At 34.9% G+C, this 21,336-nt stretch overlaps 4 protein-coding genes across 11 annotated transcripts in view; 2 read left to right on the top strand and 2 right to left on the bottom strand.

Moving 5' to 3' along the window:
• LOC129792072 (protein furry) overlaps positions 1 to 3,767 on the bottom strand; it is an 81,043-nt gene extending 77,276 nt beyond the window's left edge. For 2 of the 6 annotated variants that reach the window (XM_055830784.1, XM_055830789.1), the window contains exon 1: positions 3,597 to 3,767. In XM_055830784.1, the coding sequence (XP_055686759.1) occupies positions 3,597 to 3,651 (55 nt within the window). In that variant the 5' untranslated portion in view covers positions 3,652 to 3,767. Of the gene's footprint in view, positions 1 to 373; positions 2,246 to 3,596 lie in introns of those variants that run through there. The other 4 variants (XM_055830782.1, XM_055830788.1, XM_055830787.1 and 1 more) reach the window with 4 other exon arrangements.
• A 259-nt stretch (positions 3,768 to 4,026) lies between these two features.
• LOC129792126 (metallophosphoesterase domain-containing protein 1) lies at positions 4,027 to 5,695 on the top strand. Its single transcript, XM_055830908.1, has 3 exons — positions 4,027 to 4,242; positions 4,305 to 4,673; positions 4,751 to 5,695. The coding sequence occupies exons 1-3, from the start codon at positions 4,120 to 4,122 to the stop codon at positions 5,150 to 5,152; spliced, it is 894 nt and encodes a 297-aa protein (XP_055686883.1). The 5' UTR covers positions 4,027 to 4,119; the 3' UTR covers positions 5,153 to 5,695.
• On the bottom strand, positions 5,619 to 16,195 carry LOC129792122 (ribose-phosphate pyrophosphokinase 1). Of its 3 annotated transcripts, none has more exons than XM_055830901.1 (7): positions 15,850 to 16,177; positions 14,141 to 14,345; positions 11,539 to 11,722; positions 10,480 to 10,536; positions 8,792 to 8,890; positions 6,435 to 6,893; positions 5,619 to 6,354 (listed from the first exon to the last, which is right to left on the bottom strand). In XM_055830901.1, exons 1-7 carry the CDS (start codon positions 15,884 to 15,886, stop codon positions 6,262 to 6,264), a joined length of 1,134 nt encoding a protein of 377 aa, XP_055686876.1. In that variant the 5' UTR covers positions 15,887 to 16,177; the 3' UTR covers positions 5,619 to 6,261. The 3 variants fall into 3 exon arrangements, with proteins under 3 accessions (XP_055686876.1, XP_055686877.1, XP_055686878.1); XM_055830902.1 differs by having other exon boundaries at positions 10,516 to 10,536; positions 15,850 to 16,121; XM_055830903.1 differs by lacking the exon at positions 10,480 to 10,536 and having other exon boundaries at positions 15,850 to 16,195.
• LOC129792137 (ubiquitin-conjugating enzyme E2-22 kDa) lies at positions 15,201 to 19,422 on the top strand. Its single transcript, XM_055830921.1, has 4 exons — positions 15,201 to 15,535; positions 16,225 to 16,460; positions 16,536 to 16,699; positions 18,764 to 19,422. Exons 1-4 carry the CDS (start codon positions 15,470 to 15,472, stop codon positions 18,898 to 18,900), a joined length of 603 nt encoding a protein of 200 aa, XP_055686896.1. The 5' UTR covers positions 15,201 to 15,469; the 3' UTR covers positions 18,901 to 19,422.
• The last annotated feature ends 1,914 nt before the right edge of the window (positions 19,423 to 21,336 follow it).

Here is a 21,336-nt window from a genome sequence, read left to right as displayed (position 1 = left end):
AACGTTTAAGGTTTCTTTTAGCTAGAGTTTAATTCTTCTTTTTCTATTTTCTAAGTTTGAAAATTACTTTTTCAAAATTATTCATGTAACTTGAGGCCTAAAAATATTCATTTTTCATGCCCTTCAACAAGACCCTGAGCTACCTGACACTTTAAGAATGTTTAGGCTCTTAAACTAGACCTTCCTGACTTCGTCACTCTGATATAAAATCTCTCAAAAATACAACCCAATCACCAATTTTAATTCTCAAAATTTAAAGTGCAACCACCATTATGCCGTAATATCTTGCACTTGGGATCCCATACCACACCCTTCTCCCCTCTCTCTTGCGCACACAATTAATTATGTTTCTGTGTGAAACAAACAAACTCACGTGACGATGATGTTGCTGATAAATTGTAGGAAAATCTGCGACGAAGACGTATAACTAAATTCAACAATTTCACCGATAGCGTACACTTTCTCCTACCCCTTGGACGATTCATAAGGGATGATCTCTTTCTTTTATGCATTCCCCCAAAAATTAATTAATCCACATGATGTCTTTCTGCATTACTTTTGCCATTTTGCTTGCAATAGAGGGACGAATTGATGAAAATGTGATCAGCATGAAAATGATTTTCTTCCCCAATGGGACTTTGTGTGTGATGATTGGCTTTAAAACATTGGGAAGGAATTCTTGGCACTGCTGCGACACTTTATTTTTGAAAACATTTCTCTCGATTTTTTTCCCTGCTTTCGTGCATAACGCCTAAACGAAAATTGTTTCATGGCACGCGCATAAAAAATCACCTCATAGCATCATAAATAATATTTCATTTCAAAATTCTTTCACAAAAATATTATCACTTTCAATGCTTCTTCTTCAACACAAACTTTCCTCTCTTTTTCAGAGAAAAATTAATCCTTTTACACAGAGAGATTTTTGATAAAAACCAATCGAGGAAAAAGGCCACAAAAGGCAAAATGAAAAATGAATGAAGTCTTTGCGTAAAGCACACAAGGAACACACAAAAATCACTCCAAAAATAGGTCAAATAAATAAAGAAAATAATGCGGAAAAGCACCACAAAATGATCACATTTTCATCCTCAATTGGATGGACACAGAAAGAGATCTTCTTTTCGTTTCTTTTTTTCTCTTTTGCAACTCTTAAGATTCTCTTCTCACTGAAATGATCGGAAATGATTGATTTTCCAAAACGTACTTTTCAACTTCCACCTATAATACATTTCCTGGCTGAAAATATCATTTCCTCCGGGCTGCGGCCTTAGCACTGCGCGGAGAATCCCATGTCCAGAGATCCGCGATCGTCTGCGATCACGTTGTATTTTTAAAAAGATCTCGTTTTTTTTCTTTCGACTTTTCTCCTCCGCACTCTGTCTTAAACACCACACACGTATCGACTTTTCCTGTCGATTTTTCCGTTCTCCAACGTATGGCGATTTTTCTCTTGCTCTTCCTTCTTCTTTTCTCAAATAAACTCACCGCACGATCATGCCTGCGATCACCCACCACCAGACAATGATGGTGTATGATGATAACAATGACGATTTGGTTTTTCTAACATAATATAAAGTATCTACGCGTAAGATTAGATAGCACGTTTTTCAAAGAAAGAAAATTCATGTATATAGTTTCCTCGTAAACACACTCACACCACAGAACAGATATTAGATAAATCCAGATTAGTCGATCAAAAGCATTATAAACACTGTGTCGTCTCACATTCATCTTCTCCGCATTTTCTCTCGCTCTCCTTTTCTCCCACAATTTTCCACAAACTCACAAAAATCTCCACCACATTTTCTTCAAATTTTATTTACATCCAACCAAATTTATTTTCGTCAAATAATTGGTTAAATGTCTCTCTTTTTTTTCTTCTTTCTCAAACTCTCTCTCACTCTCTTCCCTAACCACGCGGCTATTTGTAGAACGCGCGCGCATACGAATTTTCCTTATGTGTGGGAAAATGTTCTGCAAGAAAACTCTCCTCAGTGTGACGAAAGCTCGTTAGCAGGATGTCACCCAGATGAGTGATCTTAACTACATCGCACTGCTGCAGACTACTTGGCTGTACCTCTGTAGGCTCACACCTCAACACAATTCCTTCTCCACGTGAAAATTCGCCACACAAACACTCCACGAGAGAGGAAAGTAATCTAACGCCAAACTTCCTTATCAAATCTCATATATCTCTGCCACAAGAGTCACAACATGAGCTAAGAAAAAAATCGCAAGGAATTTGCTCTAGAAAAAATTCTCACAATGTCTTCATTATTCGAAGGAATGGACAACAATGAGAAGCCACAGTGAGCACCAAAAAAAATACGCTTCATTTTCATTTTTTTTTTACTTCAAGAAACCACGAGGGACATCGTCTCGGATGGCCCATAAAAATATGTGGCAATTTTCATGCTGTAGTATTTAATATTCATTTTAATTGGTGTTTTGGAAGAAGTCCGTGTGACATTCAGCAACACCAGAGTGGATTTGCAGATACGTAGAAGGCATTTAGAATGAGTTCAAGGCGTTCAAGGAAATTCTAGTTTCCAATTTGAGGTGTATTTTATCGCTAAAATTTGCTACCTTGAGGTGAAATTATATTTTCAAAACAAAGAACATTTCTGGGAGATTGATAAAGGTTCTTTGTTTAAATTAAAGCTCAATTAGAATGCCTAAGAATGCGAAATTCTTGACCAAAAGTTTTTAAAAACATTCTATCATTAAAAATTCCGGGATTTATTCAAAGAAATTAAAGATTTTATTGAACAAAGGAATTAAAAGACTTAAAATTTAAAGAACTCTCCAGCCAGTTAACCAAATCTTCTCAAAAATTCAGAGAAATTCAAATATTTCTTGTAAGAACTTTGTGAAGATTAAGAACAACAATTTCCTACTCCATCCAATTAGATTTATTACCAATTTTAAGCAGAGAAAACCAAGTTTAGTAAACATTAGAGCAAATAGTAATAAAAAATTAATAATTCTGACCCTCCTTGTCCAAGAAATCCTCGATTATTCCATTTATTTCTCAAGCAAACGATCCATTTAATTTGCAAAACCTTCATTACTTTTATTGCTTTCTTTCCGTGGAATTTTTTCCAGCTGACCTGGCTCGTGGGAGGTGTTTGCGATACGATAAAAAAACATGAGTCATCCCATTTGAGTGATTTGAGGCATAGAGAATGGACTCCACTTGAAAAGTTGTCTTCCGGACAATTCTGGGGTAGTCCACTCGCAATTGATTCTAAACATTTCGAGAGCTTTTCAACGGGAAAATCTTATCACATCTCACAGCTGGGTATCACGTGAATAAACACAAGCCCCAAATGGAGCATTCAGCTGGGAATTTATGACAAAAAACCGCGAAATTATCAGTCGCCAAGAAATTGCCTTTTGAGATAAGGAGACTCCGCACATCTTGGCGGAGTTTATGTGTAAATTGCCACAATACCTTGCAAGGCTCCCTGGGAGTAGTTTTTGCCCTCACAAACTCCCAAAAAGTAAGAAAAACTCCACAAAATGAAGAAAAAACATCAAGGGCGGAGAGACATAACCTCAAAGGGGAGTTTTTGTGAAAATTCACAACGTACCTGTGATTAGCTCCTCTGTATTCTCATCCATCGCATTCTCCGGTACATTCTCCATCTTATGGGATGCAGAATGACGCGCAAGAGATGGGGTTTATCACTAAAACAATCCTCTTTTGAAGCAACACAATTTTTTTCATTCACCTCACAAGACACAATGAAAAAAACTGCCCATCTGTCAAAAACAGCTGCGTGCCATTCTTGTGAGAAATATGGGAAAAATAAGCCCCATTTTGGGGGCTATTTTCTCCCCTATTCAAGCATGGAAAATGGAAAATTCTCACGCAGAAAATTCGAGAATATAGTCAATTATCAAATTCTATCAAATTCTTTGAAATTCATTCAAGATTAGGGGAGAAAAACGCAAAAATAAAAATTGATGAATAAGAAATTGAGTCAATACGATCAGCTGATTGGAATGTCATTTCTTCGGAAAATCTGAAAACGTGTCAAAATTGTCAACAAAGAACTCTGATTGGAATGTTTGGCCAATTTGAAGGGAAATCATCAAATTAACCAAGGAAAAATGAGCATTTCAGTGCACAGTTTAACGGAAAATCCAACAGAAGCCTGGGCAGAGATTTCCAAAGCACAGAGAGTGATAAAAATTGCCGTGAAGCCACCAAGTGGACCAACTCCGGCAAACAAGGTGAGGGCCCCTACTTCCTTCCGGAAGGCTTTTTTGCAGTCTAATTGGGGAATTTCTTGCAGGTGCGTGTGGTCTGTATGAGTGATACCCACGGCTTGACGCCCTACATTAAATTCGACATTCCTGACGGTGATATCTTCGTGCATGCGGGAGATTTCACTCGGTGCGGGAATTACGATGAAGTTGTGGAGTTCAACACCTGGCTGGGGAAGCTTCCGCACAGGCATAAGCTCGTAGTGGCGGGGAATCATGAGCTGAGCTTCGATGAGACGTTCCAGACGGTACACAGCCTCTCATCGGAGCGTAGAAAACACACAGGGACCACACTAATTGATGACATCCCTACACTGGGAAACACAAAGGAGAATCTCGTGGAAGCCATCCGGACGCAGAATGTCAAGAAGCAGCTCACCAATTGCGTCTACTTGCAGGTAAATAGAAGAAAAAGGATTATTTGGAGGAAAATGCTCAAAATTCCCTTTTCCGGAAACATTACTTGGTGACACAGGATGAGGAAATTGAATTGTATGGTCTTAAATTCTACGGGACACCGTGGCAACCAGAATTCTGCAAGTGGGCCTTCAATCTCCCTCGGGGTGATCCCTGCCTGGCTAAATGGAATGCCATCCCCACCGGCGTGGATGTCCTCATAAGCCATACTCCTCCCCTTGGCCATGGGGATCTCTGCTGCTCCGGCGTCCGGGCAGGGTGCGTCGAACTCCTCTCGTCCGTTCAGCAGCGAATAAAGCCACGCTACCACGTTTTTGGGCACATCCACGAGGGCTATGGTGTCACATCCGATGGGAAAATAATCTTCATCAATGCCTCAACGTGTGACATCAACTACCTGCCCAATAATCCACCGGTAGTCTTCGATATTACCCTTCCGGCAGGCTACAAAAGGGATTAAAAATTATTCCTTTCTCCTTATTTTTTGGGGGGCTAATTTATGGCGCCAAATGGGGTTTAATGAATCAAAAGAAAAATCTTTTATCTCCAGAAAACTGCTGGAAAAATCCGAAATTTTTCATAAAATTACAAATTTCTACGCGAAATTTGGTACAATGGACAAGTAAATCATATCAAGAACATCACGGAAATTAGAAAATTAATGCGAGAACGTTCTGATTCTTTTTTGTAATTAATTTAACGAAGAACTTCTTCAAGCAGCTCTAATTTCCAAATTCTTAACTTTCTTGATTTTTTTTGTGTACCAGGAACCCCAAAAACATTAATCAGAAGCCCCAAAAAGACCATAAAATCACCCAGATAAATTCCCCCATGTGGCGCCCACTCATTCTAGTCATCCTCCTTGCCGGAACGACGTAGCCATAGCTCAAGAAGAAAATGCAAAAGAAAAGAAAGAATCTCTTGGATAGTTTTTACTCTAAAATGGTGTCATTTTATTTCCACAATATAGACTCAATAATAAAAGTTCATCTCTGCAAATTGACCACAATCTTTTCCTCTTTCACTCTGCAGCTTTAGCGCGAAAATAAAAAGTTATAACACAAAGAGTAATAAAAATGTAATTAATCTACTCACAGTGCGAGCTAGAAAAGGAATTTTCTTTTGTAATTTTATATACATCAATCTAAAAAAGAGATTTGAGGCAAAAAAGTTTCCCCATTTAGCCCAATATTTTGTGTTTTCATTGTCTATTACAATTTCTTTTTTTAACCTTTCAAATAAATTCTCAGACTCATTAGCACATTAAAATAAAAACATTTTAAAGATCCTTCAATGGCACCCAAAAGCATACGCGTTCATTGAATTTATTTTAATCTTTCATCCTACGTTATTTAATTAGAGATTCCCTCCGGTGCACAAAAGTTACAAAAAGGTTTTCTCTCTTTTTTTTTTTTGCAAAATAACAAAAAAAAATTAAAAGGATTTTTTTTAGTGAAGGGGGGAACTTGAATTTAAAAAATATTTGAAATAAAAAAAAACAATCAGCTTTTAGTGGATCTTTCCGGCATTTCCCTTTGCATCCACACACCACACGCGTTTTCAGTGTCCTTAGTACGGTACATTTGAGAATAAGTAGGAGACACTCTCCCCATTGTGGGTCCGTCTTACTGCCTCAGCAAACATCATGGATACATCAATCATCTGCAGAAGCAACAAATAAGAGTTAAAATTAATCTCCCTTCTTAAAAAGAATTAAACAAAAAAAAACCCTTGAAGCTCACCTGAATTTTGGGACAATCCCGCATATGGCCATCCTGTGGAATGGTATTAGTTACCACAACAGCCTCGAAGCATGCATTATTTATCCGCGAAATTGCGGGTCCAGAGAAGATCCCATGCGTTAGGATGGCATAAACCTTCGTCGCACCAGCCTCCATGAGCTTTTCAGCGGCATGACAAATTGTCCCGCACGTGTCCGCCATGTCATCCACGAGAATTGCAATGCGATCCTTCACATCGCCCACGAGTACCATTGAGGACACCTCATTGGCCTTCTTGCGCTCCTTGTGGATCAATGCAAATTCCACATTGAGACGATCGGCAATTGATGTCACACGCTTTGCACCCCCGGCATCCGGGGAGACAATAATGGAGTTCCGCCACTCGGGAATATTCTCCTTAATCCACTTCAGTACAGCCGGTTCGGCGTACAAATTGTCAACGGGAATGTCAAAGAAGCCCTGCGTAACAGGAAACCAAGATTTTATGCAATAATCTGCTATTTAATTAAAAGATTTTTTTTTTCAATTTTAACCCTCGTATTGCCATGAGGGGTAGGTGAAGGACCCCAGAGCTCTATTTCGAACTACTACGACCTAATTCTCAGAGATATAAATCCCATCTTTATGGGAATAAGTTCCTTGGTTATCTGAGAAGATTGTATTTGAATTTCAGGTCGATCCGACCACTAGAAAAAAAGTTATTAATAAAAATGTAAGAAGATGGAATTCAAAAATTTGTGTAACGATCTTTATTCCTTTTTCTCTTCGCTTTGTCACTCTTTGTCTCTTTCTAGACGATTCTAACCTCAAAAAAATCATTGAAGAAATTATCAAAAAATGTATTTAAAATTTTTTTTTGTGTTAATAAACGGATAAAAGATTTCATAGAGAGTACCAAGGATTCTATTAATGCACATTTGTCCGAAAGAATTTGCTTATTTTGCGAAAAATTCTATGGGGTCGGTCACATACCCCATGACAATGCGCGTAATTATGTTTTTTGACCACAGCGTACGGACGGTTAAAGACGTTAAAAAATTTAATTTAAAAAAACGTTTTGGCATTTCTAACGTTTGGTGTAAATTTTTATCGTTAAAGTCAGATTTTCATTGAAACTATTGACATTTTTACAACATCTGACGTTTCTTTTCTAACGTCAAAAGTTCGTTAAAAAAAGCTGCAACTTCTTTTCTAACATTTGACGTTTCTTTTTTAACGTTTAACGTCTTTTGAAACGTCTGAAAATTCCTTTTCTTAATATTCTTATTTAATTTTTAGACAAAAATAGTTTGTCTTAACTTCTATAGAAATTGCTTGAACTTCCTGGATATTTAGAAAGTGTTTAAACAACTAAACACCTTAGCTATGCCCCTGCTGTGTGACGTAGAGAAGTCTAAGTGACCAATAAAATAGCTTTTCCCGAATTTTGTAACCAATTAGAGAGCTCTTCAAGATTAGCTTGAATTGAGAACATAAGAGAATAGAAATCCGCAAAGAAATACTTATTCAATTTATTCGCCCTCTTGGCATTTATATCTAATAGAAATCATTCCCCTAGCTCTCATTAAATTGCACATGCTGTGCAATTTCTAATAAATCATAGAAAAGATGAAATTGTTTTATTGATACAAACAATATTCTCCATGGAAACGTACAAGAAATTGCGACAAATTTACCCCTTGAAGCGGTAAAGCGCAAAATCTTCTTGATAGCGTTTTTATTGTTTTCTGTTTTAGCTTAGAGATCGGTGAAAATATTTTTCGCAAATTCATACACCCTTTTCTTATGAAATTCAGTTAATTCATAAAGTGCGGAGTAATTCGTTATCAATTTTCTTCTTTTTTTTCTCCACTAAAAAGGTTATCAAATTAATTTGCAAATTATTTTATTATTTGAGAGAAATCTGGGGAAAATAACTCATAGAAGATATTCGTTATATTTTTCTACGGGAGAATCCTTTGAGAAATACTGAGGCTTGTGAAATTTTCTGGAATTACTGTATTTGTGGGACTTGAAGGAATTGTAGGACTTGAAAGATTTCCAAAACTTACTGGAATTGATTAATTTTGGAACAAAAGAAGAGAATATATTAGGAATCCCAGAAATTATGGTACTTGTGGTATTTAAGGGACTTGTGGTATTTACAGGACTTGTTCAAATTCTCAGGAATTTCCGATTTTATTACATTTGTATAACAAACACACTTGAATTACAGTAGTTAAAAAATTTCAAGGAATTATAGGATTTGTAGAATTTATAGGAATTGACGAATTTATATTAAACTTTCTTCTCAAAAATCAATTCAAATAATAAATAAAAATTTAATTTTTTATAATTAATCTTCTCAATAATCTTACCTGAATTTGTGAGGCATGCAAATCCATTGTAATGATATGATCAGCCCCTGCTACAGACAGCATATTAGCCACCAATTTTGCCGATATCGGTGCTCGACTCTGCAAATTTTCCACGAGAATACATGAAAGAAAATAAACATGTAAATTAGAATAATTGTGTTGAAAGGAATATTTAATATTTCTATTCTACCGAAAAAAGATGAATTAAAATGCATTTTTCAAATTTTAAAAACCATATTTTTGTGTATCAGTGTGCTTTTTTTGGTCCTCCTCGTTCTTTTACTTATTTTTGGCCTAAAAATAATTTTTGTGTAATTTGTGTTTTCATGTAAAATATAGAGAATTTAGATAAAAATGTAAATTAGAAATGAGTTTTTAAAATTTATTTTATTTAAAAATTCTGCAGAAATCGTTATTTTTTGGTTCTTTTTCTTGCTTAACGATAACAAAGAAATTTATCTCCAGACTTCCACAACATAAAAAATGAAAACAACCTAAAAAAACTTTGAAAACATGCAAATTTATCTAGATTTTTTTTTTGGAATTTCTAATTATCATAAATCTCATCTTTGTAGCCAGATTTCCACACAAAACACTCTCAAGTGTTTCCTCTCGTCTAATCACCATTAGATTTTTATTTTGTGCTTTCTTCAAGAAAAGAAAAATAAAAGAAAATAAAACAAGTGGTGTAAAAAAAGAAAACTTTATCCGAAATTGTTATAAAAATAATCTACATTATTGAACTAGAAAAAAACTTTTAAATTTTTCACAAAATCTTTTCAAAAAAAAATCTTTGAAAAAAAAATACTTCAGCACTTTTCATTGTTTTTGCTTTATTTACTCACAGTATGCAAATCTGGTACAAAATCCTAATAAAGAAAAGAAGAATCAAACAAAACGGACAAAAAATTACTTATATTAAATTAAAAAAATAAATAAAACCTTCACGATAGATTTAAATAATAAAAATAAATAAATAAAATAATTCTTAAAGAGATTCTGTTGTGGGACAATAATTTCTTTTTTGAACAAACTCCACTTCTATTTATTTTGCTTTTTCCTTTGCAAAATATTATAATACAAAAATAAAAAATAAATAAACTAAAAAAAAACGTGGGGAAGCTGTAAAATTAATGGTAACTTCTTTTCCATGCTGTTCATAAAAGAAATTATTGTTTTGTTTTTCTAAATTTAATTTTCTTTTATCAATGAAATGATGAAATTTGAAAAAAAAAGTATTATTAAAACAATGTGCAAAAAATATAATTAATTTTATTCATGCATAAAACCCCATGAAATTAATAAACCATAATAAATAAATAATAATAAATTCTTTATTTACAAATCAGTGGAAAATATTTCAAAAAAACTAATCAATGCAGTCTAAACGTAGTTTGATTAAACCAGTTTAATCTCCGGTTTAGTGTCTCAAAAACAAAGAATTTGGAAAATAATCCTCCCAATGGGATCAGACCTGAACCAGCAGCGTGAACAAGTCTTTTTCTTTTTTTTTCACATAAACAAACAACAAAAATAAAACAATTATTATAACAAATATGAGAATTAGATTTAATAAAAACAAAAAATAAAGAGTATGTAATAAAAAAACAAACCCCAAGACGGCATTACAGAAGATTAGTCCAAAACAAACATAAAACAGAGAGTAGGAATAAAAATAAAAGCAATACCCTAAACTTCCATTCGTTGTATTTAAGGGTTTTCACCTTTTGGTTTTCTCCACCGGTCTGTAGGGTGAGTAAATAAATCAGTTTCGTCTCTTTTTTTATTTGTTCCTCAACAAAAAAGGGAGATGTTTTACAAAACATTTTTTTTGGGTTATTGAATAAAAAAAGAAAAAAGAAAACATCGATTAAAACACATAAAAGAACAAACACCTAGGGAAAATCAATGCAGATAGCTGGAAATTATTTTAAAGTAAGGTTATTTTATCATTTTAGAATAAAAGGAAAATTTTATTTACAGAGAAAAGATTTTTTTTCTTCTTAAAATTAAAACTAAAAAGCATTTTTTTTTGTTCTTGCAAATGCCTTGCATTCCTTTTCAATCCAAAGCAGCAAAACTTTCAGCCAATCCATATTTTTAAAGCTTATTTTTTTAGATAATAATTTTTATTTTGCTTTTTTTTAGACACTCTCGACGAATATTAATAACAAATAGAAAAATATTTTGTATGTTGTGAGCATTTAAATTTCTTCTGTGAGAAGGAGGAATTATATAAGGAGGGATATATAAAAAAAAATAAATAAAGAAAAAATCAGAGAGGAAAATACATTACTTGGACGATCACATATCACTGCAAAAAATACATTTTTTAGACATATTTGTTCTTATAAAAAAAATACAAATAAAAAACTTTTTGATTCACTTTTTTTACACCCAAATTTTTTTTTACTTACAGTAGAAATCAAATTTGGATTTCTTTGGTCAAGAAAAAGCTATAATTAAAGGGAAATGTGACCATTTAAAAAGTAAAAAAAAAGAGAGAAAAGAATTTCTTTCAAAAACAGCTTCCATATTTTTGTTTAAATTAAATTAAGAAAAAAATTAGAATTTGTTGAAAATAAAAGAAGAAAGCAAAATTGAGAAATGGAGTAAAGAAATTAAATTCTTGGCCTTTTATTTTCAGCCTCAAATGTAGAGAATTTCCTTTAAATTTCCATCAATTGAATGCAAATTTTTTACGTAAATTTTAATGAAAAATAAAATTGTGACAAAAGGTACATTACCTTGTCCTTTTTGTCCTGCCTGGCATAAGGGAAGCATGGAATAACTGCCGTGACCCGCAGGGCTGATGCAATTTTGCATGCATTAATCATGATAAGGAGCTCCATGAGATTATCGTTGATCTCCCCGGAACCCGATTGCACAATATAAACATCTTCCCCTCGCACAGATTCGCCAATCTCCACACTATAAAAAAAAAGAATTTTTTTTGAAAAAAGTTTTTAGATCAAGAAAAAAATATAAATCGCCTGCAAAAACATGTTTGACCTCGACGGAGATGCACGCAATTAAATTATATTATTTGTGCTACTTTGCAAAATTGATAAAGCATTCAATATTAGTTTACTTTCAATGAAACTTTGTTCCACAAGAAATTTTCAATTTATTGCTGCTGTGAAATTCTTATCGGTCCTTGAGCTAAAAATAATAATTTGGAAGCTTTTAAAGGATTCAAAGAATACTGTACGTATTGAAATATTTGTTGAAAAACTGTTTTTTAGAGAAAAAATTGAATGAGCTTGAATAATATTCCTTGACAATCCCACAAATCCCGCAAATCCAAAAAGTACTTTTATAATTTATTTTGCTTATTTTTTTTTAAATTTCTGATCATTTGATGAACCTCTTTTGTAATGCAAAAATGCCTCAAGAATACCTTTAAGTCTTAAAAATCCATTTGTTCAAGTACCTAAAGTCCTAATCATATTTTAAGTCCTGAAAATACATTTTCAAATCCCTTAAATGTCTTCTCAAATCCTTCAAATATCTTCCCAAATCCTACAAATATCTTCCCAAATCCTTCAAATCTACTATCAAATCCTTAAAATCTATTGCCAAATCCTTCAAATCTTTTCGCAAATTTTTCAAATATATTCCCAAATCCTTGAAATCCCTTCCCAAATCCTAAAAATATCTTCTCAAATCCTTCAAATCTTTACCCAAATCATTAAAATATCTTCCCAAATCCTACAAATATCTTTTCAAATCCTTCAAATCTATTCCCAAATCCTTCAAATGCCTTCCCAAATCCTACAAATCTTTTCCCAAATACTTCAAATCCCTTCCCAAATCCTACAAATCTTTTCCCAAATACTTCAAATCTTTTCCCAAATCCTACAAATATCTTTTCAAATATATTCCCAAATCCTTCAAATCTTCAATTCCTCAAAATCCGTCTTCAACTCCTCAAATATGACCTTAAACTAACAAATATTTCTTCCAAAGCATTTAATTTAGAGCCAAATAATTTACTTCCCTCAAAAGAAGACATAAACATTAAAAAATTAAGCTTCAATTCAATTTTGGAGCACCGTATGATTGATAAGATGTCTCACATGAGACGGGACAGAGACCTCAATTTACTGAAAATGGAATAATTTTCTTCCTCATTGATAAATCTCTTGTGAAAATTCATTCTCAAGTTTTTTTTTGTTGTTGTTTTGCCGGCAGTTGTTGAGCAAAAGTGCATGAAAAGCCTATCAGAGTGATTGATTTTTTGCATATAGCAAAACCCTTTCCGTTGCAGCAGTAAACAGAGTCAAAGATCATCATGCCGGGGGCTGATAGCGTGCGCAAGATGCTGTGGTCAGAAGAGATTTACTTTAAGAAAAAAAAAAGCCCCCTTGAGAAGCATCATGGAATTTTGTCGTCAGCAAGATTGAGATGTTTTGCCCCCCTTTAGCTGTCTTATCTTATCTCATGCTCTCTCTCTCTCTCTCTCTCTCTCACTGTTCCTCCTGAACACGTGGTCAGAGATGTGATAGTTTGCCCACTTGACGTTAGATTAAATTTTCTTTCAATGCCCCTCTATGTTGGGCCAGGAAGGGGGATTCTTTTGCACTCTGTGGCTTCTTGATTTATCGACCAAACAATGCATGTATGAGCTATGTTTATCCCCTCATATCCCCTCATTGACGGATCCATCAACTGTTAATGTCTGCAACACAATAAACATGCCAGAAAATAAATAAACTTTGGAGGTCTCTCATAGCTAGATAAACCAAACGACACGCGCCCACTGATTGTCAGGAGGTATGTGGCCACATGCCAGGTTCCTGACCTCATCTTTGAGCTTTTCACCACATCCATTATCACCTCTTCTACCTAATTTATAGGTAACAAAAGCATTTGATAGTAATTTGCAAAAATAAAGAATTCCCTTTGCATCTGCGCATGGCCTTCCGGATAGCCCTAACCTCACAAACTCTGACATTTTCAAAGACGCAAAATTTTCGAGGATTTATGTAACAAAAATCCAGAGAAAACACCCACAGCGTCCCGTTTGCCTCGACAGGCAATCCCATGGGAATCTTCTGGGTAGCAGCTGATGATGCGACACTTCCCAAATGAACCGGTTTCAGGTGCAAAAAAGGGAATTTCCTCTAGAAAACACTCGCACTCTTCGATTCAACTTTTTTTTCCCTCATCCCAAACAATCTCAAATCTGGAATTCCATCGCCCACACACACATTCCATCCGTAAATTCCTAGAAGGTTCAGACCCCCGCGGGCAATAAACACAGCACGACGAAACAGGTAGGAAGAATGACAAAAAAAGACGAAGGAAAAAAAAGCATGGGCAAAAAAAAGCTTTGCGGGAACTCACCATGTTTCCAAATTGCTGAATTTCTTCGTTACCACGCGTCCCAGGTCAATTCCCAGGCGATCCACAATGCGCTGAGCCAGATCCGGATGGGATGTTCCGGAGAACACTTTTATATTCGGCATTCTGGACTGAATTACACTTGATTTCTCCAATTCCCTCCGAATGAGCGATTTCGCGCGGATCGTGCTAATAACTGGCATGGCCCCTATAAAAAATTTCTCGACGTCAAAACGCGTGTTTGTGATTTCCTAACCCAGTGGGTCATATTGTTTGTTTTTCTCTGCAGATAATCTCGTCATTTTTCATTGTTTAATGGGGCGAGAAAGTGTAGAGAATTTGTACACTACATATTTTGCCTATTTTGCAAGCTTGGCAAGCGAGTAGGAAAAGTTAAAAATTAAGGAAAATTCTATAGATTTTTAGAACTTATCTTAAGCATTATGAATTCAATAGAATACATTATAGAAGATTATGAAAGATATGTAAATATTATTTCCACTTGGAGAATTGAGGTTTCTAACCTCAAAACTTTGACCTTGATTTTCTCTAAAAAGAAATGTTTTTCCAAGTTTTCTTTCGGCGAACTTTAAGTAATTGAACTTCCCTATACACAAAATAATGTAGAATTTATTACGATATGTTTAATAGATTTTAATTCTGTGGAGCTTGAAAAAAGTCGAATTGGCCTTTTTGTCCAGCAAAATCCTCCAAGGGTTTTTGTGTAATTTAAGGTTATTTCTACCTACTTATTTTTTACAGCTTCTTGAAAAGATTTTCTTTTTCTTTTCAGTAGGTATACTAATTTTGTCTAAATCTCTAATCACCTTCACTTTATTTTTTATTATTTATTTCTTAGTTTCTTTTTCTTTTTGAATCCTTATGAAACATTTAATTATTCTTGCATTTTCCAAATTTTCATAATTTTCCAGCTTTTCTTGACTTTTCCTTTCGATTTTCTCTCAATTTTCTTCAACAATATCACAAAGAATCTTCCAAGACTTTGCAAAACAACGTCGTAGGAATATCCGTGGATATTTTCCACGTTGTGAAAAAATAATCACAACTTTGTTTGAAAACAACGCCACAAGATGTCTCCACTGATTTTTTTGTGATTTGCAAAACAATAAAATCATCGTCCAATAAAAAAGCATTTTGCTACCCCAAAATTACGTCAAAATCCATTTAAAGGCAAAAGAAAATTTTTGTGTGTCCCCCGTACGTTTGGGAAGGTGCTAGAGTTTTCCGGAGGATTGCCCAGGGCGTGCAATGACATCGCAGTTGCAGTGGCAGAGTGCGGATGTTTAGCGGAAAATTGAAAAAATCAGCAAAATGGCCGCGAGTATGGCAGTTTCGAGAATAAAACGCGAGTTCAAGGAAGTGATAAAGAGCGAGGAAGTACGTATGAGGGCATGCTGGGTGTATTTAAGGGCTGGGCTGGGAAATGGAGCTGGTTGATGGGAATTTCTGGGGGTTTCTCCTCAAGGTTAGCTGAGCAGGTCTTTGTTTGGAGCAGCAACAAGGAGGGCCTTAGCATGAGTTCTTCTTTGCTGTCCTCTTTCAGGGACTTCCTGCACTCCGGGAGGGTTCTCTGGGGGTGCACTGTGTGCCAGGAAATGGGAGGAAGGGAATGCAATGATGTTTGGAGGATGAAATTGGGTGGAATTGTGGGAAAGTTGATGAGTATCTGTGGATGGGGGTCAAAAGCTTACCGCCATCACTGGTGGACGGATCCGTTGTGTTGTCCATTTTGTCGGGTGCAGAGGTCACCCATCCAGCACACGTGCCACATTCACATGCACTCAAACCCCCGGGAATAGCGCCAGGAGAGCCTCACAGAATTCTTACGCGAATGAAACTGTCAAAGGGATGCGCGCAGTAATTCCCCAATGATGCGCCAACTGTTGTTCTCAATTCAGAGAATTTCTTCAATCGCTAAAAGAGCAATAATATTTTGCACGAATGGCACGAATCAATATTATTTTCTCTATATTAGTTTCCAATCTATCGCCAGGCAAGGTCAAGAGTTTATCACTCACTAATGCAATTCCTTCTCTCTTTTTTTTTGAATTATTATTTCTCTGCAGATCGTACAATGTAGCATCAAAATAGAATTAATAAATGACAGCTGGACAGAACTGAAGGGGGAAATTGCGGGGCCACCCGATACCCCATATGAGGGTGGAAAATTCCAGCTGGAGATTAAAGTACCAGAAACTTACCCCTTTAACCCGCCCAAGGTGCGATTCATTACAAAAATCTGGCATCCCAACATCTCCTCCGTCACCGGAGCCATCTGCCTCGATATCCTCAAGGAGAATTGGTTAGTTAAAGCCCCCCGCTGTGTAGCCCCCACAATGTCCTAATTCTCGACGTTTTTTTTCCTTTTGTATTTTAGGGCAGCGGCAATGACACTGAGAACAGTTCTACTCTCACTGCAGGCCCTCCTGTCTGCAGCAGAGCCAGATGATCCACAAGATGCTGTCGTGGCGTCGCAGTATAAAGACAATTATGAAATGTTCGTCCTCACTGCAAGACACTGGACGAGTGCTTATGCAAATGGTGAGTTTTTTTTTATTTTATTTTTTTGTGCAATAAAATCTTTAAAAATTCATTTTAATTTGCAAGGGTTTGAGAGTTAAAATTGTGGCATTTTATCCTTCTAATGAATCGAAAAGAACTTAGAACTTTGAAGAGAAGAAAATAAGCTAAAACATTTTTTTTTATTAAAAAAGTTCTTAACGTATTTAAAAAAAAGAGAGAATTATGCTTCTCTTCAAATAAAAATTTCATCTATCAATGAAATTTCTAAAGCTTTGAATTTGATTAAAATTGATTTTACTTCTGTCCCTAAAAAATAGCATTCTCGTGTATCCTGTAAGAGGCTTTTCTTGCATTTACTCTCACATATTTTTTAAACGAATTATAGGAATTTTAGCAATGATAAATAAGAACGAAAATTTTTATCAAGCATAAGTTCTTTCTTCAGATCGTTCAGAAAGGAGTTCATGCACAGGCTATGTAAAAACGTTCTCTATCGCAGAACAATTTTGACACATTTCATCTCGTAGGAAATAATAAAAATAGAAAAATCGCGAAAGAAACTCCCCAATATCCACTGGGATCACATAGAAAAAGTCAGAAAGAGATTTCCAAAAAATTCAATTATTGCGACACCATTTGCAGTTTTTGTCCCTCTAAAAAAATGTTTCAAAACTTTTCTGTAGACTTGTCGCGTATTTTCCGCGGAGATTTTTTTCTTTTTCAAAATAATAATAAACATGTTTTACAAGAAAATTAATTTATTGATTAACACTTGGAGGACCGAACAATTTTTATCCACGCGGAGGATCGAAATGATCACAGTGTCCAACATAATAAAAAGGTCAAATATTGGGCCTTATTCAGCGACCAAGAAAACATTGAAATTCGCTTGAAATCTTGAAATTTCAGTACAAAATTCAAAGATTTCAAGGATTTCTTGGTCGCTGAATAAGGCCCATTAAATGTTTTCTTAATTCTAGATCTGCTCATTGAATGAGAAGCGAAAGTTTCATTAATTCTTAATCTACTTCAAGTATTTTTACACTCAATTTTTAAACAATTTATTCAAAAAGATTAATAATGAAAAAAAGTTTCGTAGAATCAATGCAAAACTGCCATTTCAAATCAATTGTTTTGATATAATTTTGCCATTTTTTTCTTAATGCGCCTGAATAATGACTTCCTTCAGTTCTCTTAAGTACTATCTGATCACTTCCTGCATAAACATGAGATCTTATTAATGATTTTCATCGTGGAAAAGTTAACAAGAGATCCTGATTTGGAAAATAAGGGGAAACATAACCTCAAAAGACTGTCAAACGTCAAACATGTATGAGAATCCTCCGCGTATAATTTCGACTTTGACCTTAATTATCTTTTAAAAAGAATAACATTTTCCAGATTTTCTGTCGACTAACTTAAAGTAATTAAATTTCCCTACACATAGACGTGATATTCATCACGATAGGTCCAATACATTTTAATCTATGACGATTTAAAAACTCGAAATGGCCACGATGTCCACAAAAATCCACCAAGTGTTAATTTGAAGAGTTTTGAAACATTTTTTATAGGGATAAAAACTGCAAATGGAGTCGCAATAATTGATTTTTTGTGAATTTCTTTCTGCCTTTTTCTTTGTGATCTCAATGCAAATTGGGGTGTTTTTCTCTAGATTTTTCAATGTTTTTTTTTATTCTCTACAAGATGAAATGGATCAAAATTATTCTGCGACAGAGGAAGTTTTTGCATGCACGTGCATGAACTCCTTTCCAAGAATTAATTACCTTTGCTAAAACCGCTAAAACTTTCAAATTAATAAAAATTAAATTTAAAAATGTGCAACACAGATAAGAAAAGAAGATAAAGAAAAGAAATTAACAAAAGAATGCGTGTTTGAGAGATTTTAATTGCATTCTCTCTGCAATTTTACTAACAACAAGAAAAACCCCTCGCGGTCATTCCGCCGTTATGCCGGCTTCGTGAATGAATGAATGAATAAAAAAGATAAAAACGAATGAATTTTATTGAGAATGAATGAAGATTTTATTGCACAACGCGCTTTTACACCATATATTGCAGGTCCTCTTCATTTTCTCGAACTGGATGCAAAAATACAGAGACTCAAAGACATGGGGATTGAGGAGAATGAAGCCCGGGCGGCACTCTCCAGATACAACTGGGACATTGAGAGGGCAACACAAAATTTATTTAGTTAGTTTTTTGTAAAAAAAAATGAAAAATCCCCCGTCGTCTCTATTTTCTTACACACCTTACACCCACACACACACACACAATAAACTCCCTTTAGCATTCTAAAATACAACACTTGGCGTCTTTTTTTTTTAATTAACGAAAATTCTCTTTTTAACTCTTTTTTTTTAATAAATATTTATTTTTTGCAAATTTCAGTAAAATTTGAATCTCTAATGAAAGTTAAAACAGAATTAAAAGATTTGTACAGGATAAACAAACACCTTTTAGAGACGAAAAATAGAGAGAAAATTTTGCTGTAATAATTTTTCTTCCTTTATTAGTTTGAAAGCTGTGGCTTTTGCAAAAAAAAAAAACATTTTTGCCAAAATTTTGCATTTTCACCCTTCTCAAACAAAATTCTTTCTTCCTTCCTTCTAATTTTTCAACAACCATTCCGGAATGCAAAGTGAGAAAAACAACAAGGAAAAAATTATTTGAGGAAAGAAAACTTAAGATTAAAGTGTAATAAAATGTTAAAATCCGCATTCTCTTTATTTTGTGATGAAAAGGGGGGAATTTCCGTGATTCTAAATGATGTCTTCTTGGACAATTTTGTGTTCTTATGTTCTAAAGGTTATGAAATTAAAGAAAAATGTACTGGTAAGCTGACCAAGCTTACGGGAGCTGTGTTTCTTTCAGTGTACCAATTTTGTGAGAGCAAATTAGAACGCGAATTAGTTTAAATACATGCAAATCGGGAAAAGTTGAAAAGTCATACGCTAAGAAATGTTTAGAAGGCCATATCTCGAGAACGGATCCATAGATTTTCATAAATTTTTTTTTGTTTGAAAGGTCTTGAAGTCAGCTATAACATATCGAAAAATGAAAAAAAATTTGTCGCCATTTTCGAAAAATTCGAGTTCGAAATTTTCGAAAACTTTGTTTTCGATTTTAGCGCCTCTTACGGTCATGTCTCGAAGTTGCAATGTTCTAGACATTTGTAGGGTTTCACGAAACCTTTCATTTGCGCTTGAGTTGATCAAAATCGGACTTGTAGAACCCGAGATATGACATGCTAACTTTGGAAGGCTATATCTCGAGAACGGATCCATAGATTTTCATAAATTTTTTTTTGTTTGAAAGGTCTTGAAGTCAGCTATAACATATCGAAAAATGAAAAAAAATTTGTCGCCATTTTCGAAAAATTCGAGTTCGAAATTTTCGAAAACTTTGTTTTCGATTTTAGCGCCTCTTACGGTCATGTCTCGAAGTTGCAATGTTCTAGACATTTGTAGGGTTTCACGAAACCTTTCATTTGCGCTTGAGTTGATCAAAATCGGACTTGTAGAACCCGAGATATGACATGCTAACTTTGGAAGGCTATATCTCGAGAACGGATCCATAGATTTTCATAAATTTTTTTTTGTTTGAAAGGTCTTGAAGTCAGCTATAACATATCGAAAAATGAAAAAAAAATTTGTCGCCATTTTCGAAAAATTCGAGTTCGAAATTTTCGAAAACTTTGTTTTCGATTTTAGCGCCTCTTACGGTCATGTCTCGAAGTTGCAATGTTCTAGACATTTGTAGGGTTTCACGAAACCTTTCATTTGCGCTTGAGTTGATCAAAATCGGACTTTTAGAACCCGAGATATGACATGCTAACTTTGGAAGGCTATATCTCGAGAACGGCGACATAGATTTTCTTCATTTTTGGCATGGAGCTAGATAATATAGTCAGCTATAACATATCAAAAAATGAAGCAAATCGATAATGGCGTTTTCGAGATATTCATCGAAAACTCATCGAAAATTTTGTTTTTGATTTTTGGCCCCCTAGCGGTCACTTTTGAAACTTCGGATGTTCTAGAGAGTTGTAGGGTTTGTTGAGATCTTTCATTTGACCCCGGGTTGATCAAAATCGGTCAAGCCGTTTTCGAGTTATGGTCGATTTTCGATGAAAAATTGTGGCGGCCATATTGACTAAACGGCTTGACCGATTTTCGAAAATGAGGTATCGTTGGAAAGCTCTTGATGGGCCCTACAACATATCAAAATTTCAGACCTCTAGCTATAATAGGGGCTGAGATATAGCGAAAACAAAATTTTGAGGTTATCCAAAATGGCGGACGGAGTGGTGGGGGGGTGGATTTGACTTCATAATCGGATTTCTTCAGGTCGATATTTAAACTTTGCCGTTTACCGCAAGTCTCTATCTATCACCGTTTTCTTGCAATTTAAGTTTATAATCCGGAGGGCCGGACGGCCGGACGGCCGGCCGGAAAAATTTTTTTGGCGCATACGTTTTTTGGAATGTGGGGACCCTAATTCGTGCTCATACCAAGTTTGAGCCCGATCTGACAACTTTCGATTTTGCTCGGTACACAAAAGCTGTGTCTGAAAGAAACACAGCTAAAAAGAACGTTTAGGCTTGGACCATCAAGAGAAGTTTTTTTTCGTAA

Source organism: Lutzomyia longipalpis, chromosome 3 (assembly GCF_024334085.1).
Source record: "Lutzomyia longipalpis isolate SR_M1_2022 chromosome 3, ASM2433408v1".
NCBI lineage: Eukaryota > Metazoa > Arthropoda > Insecta > Diptera > Psychodidae > Lutzomyia > Lutzomyia longipalpis.
Note: the sequence above shows the minus strand (reverse complement) of the source record. Positions and strands in the feature narration are given on the sequence as shown.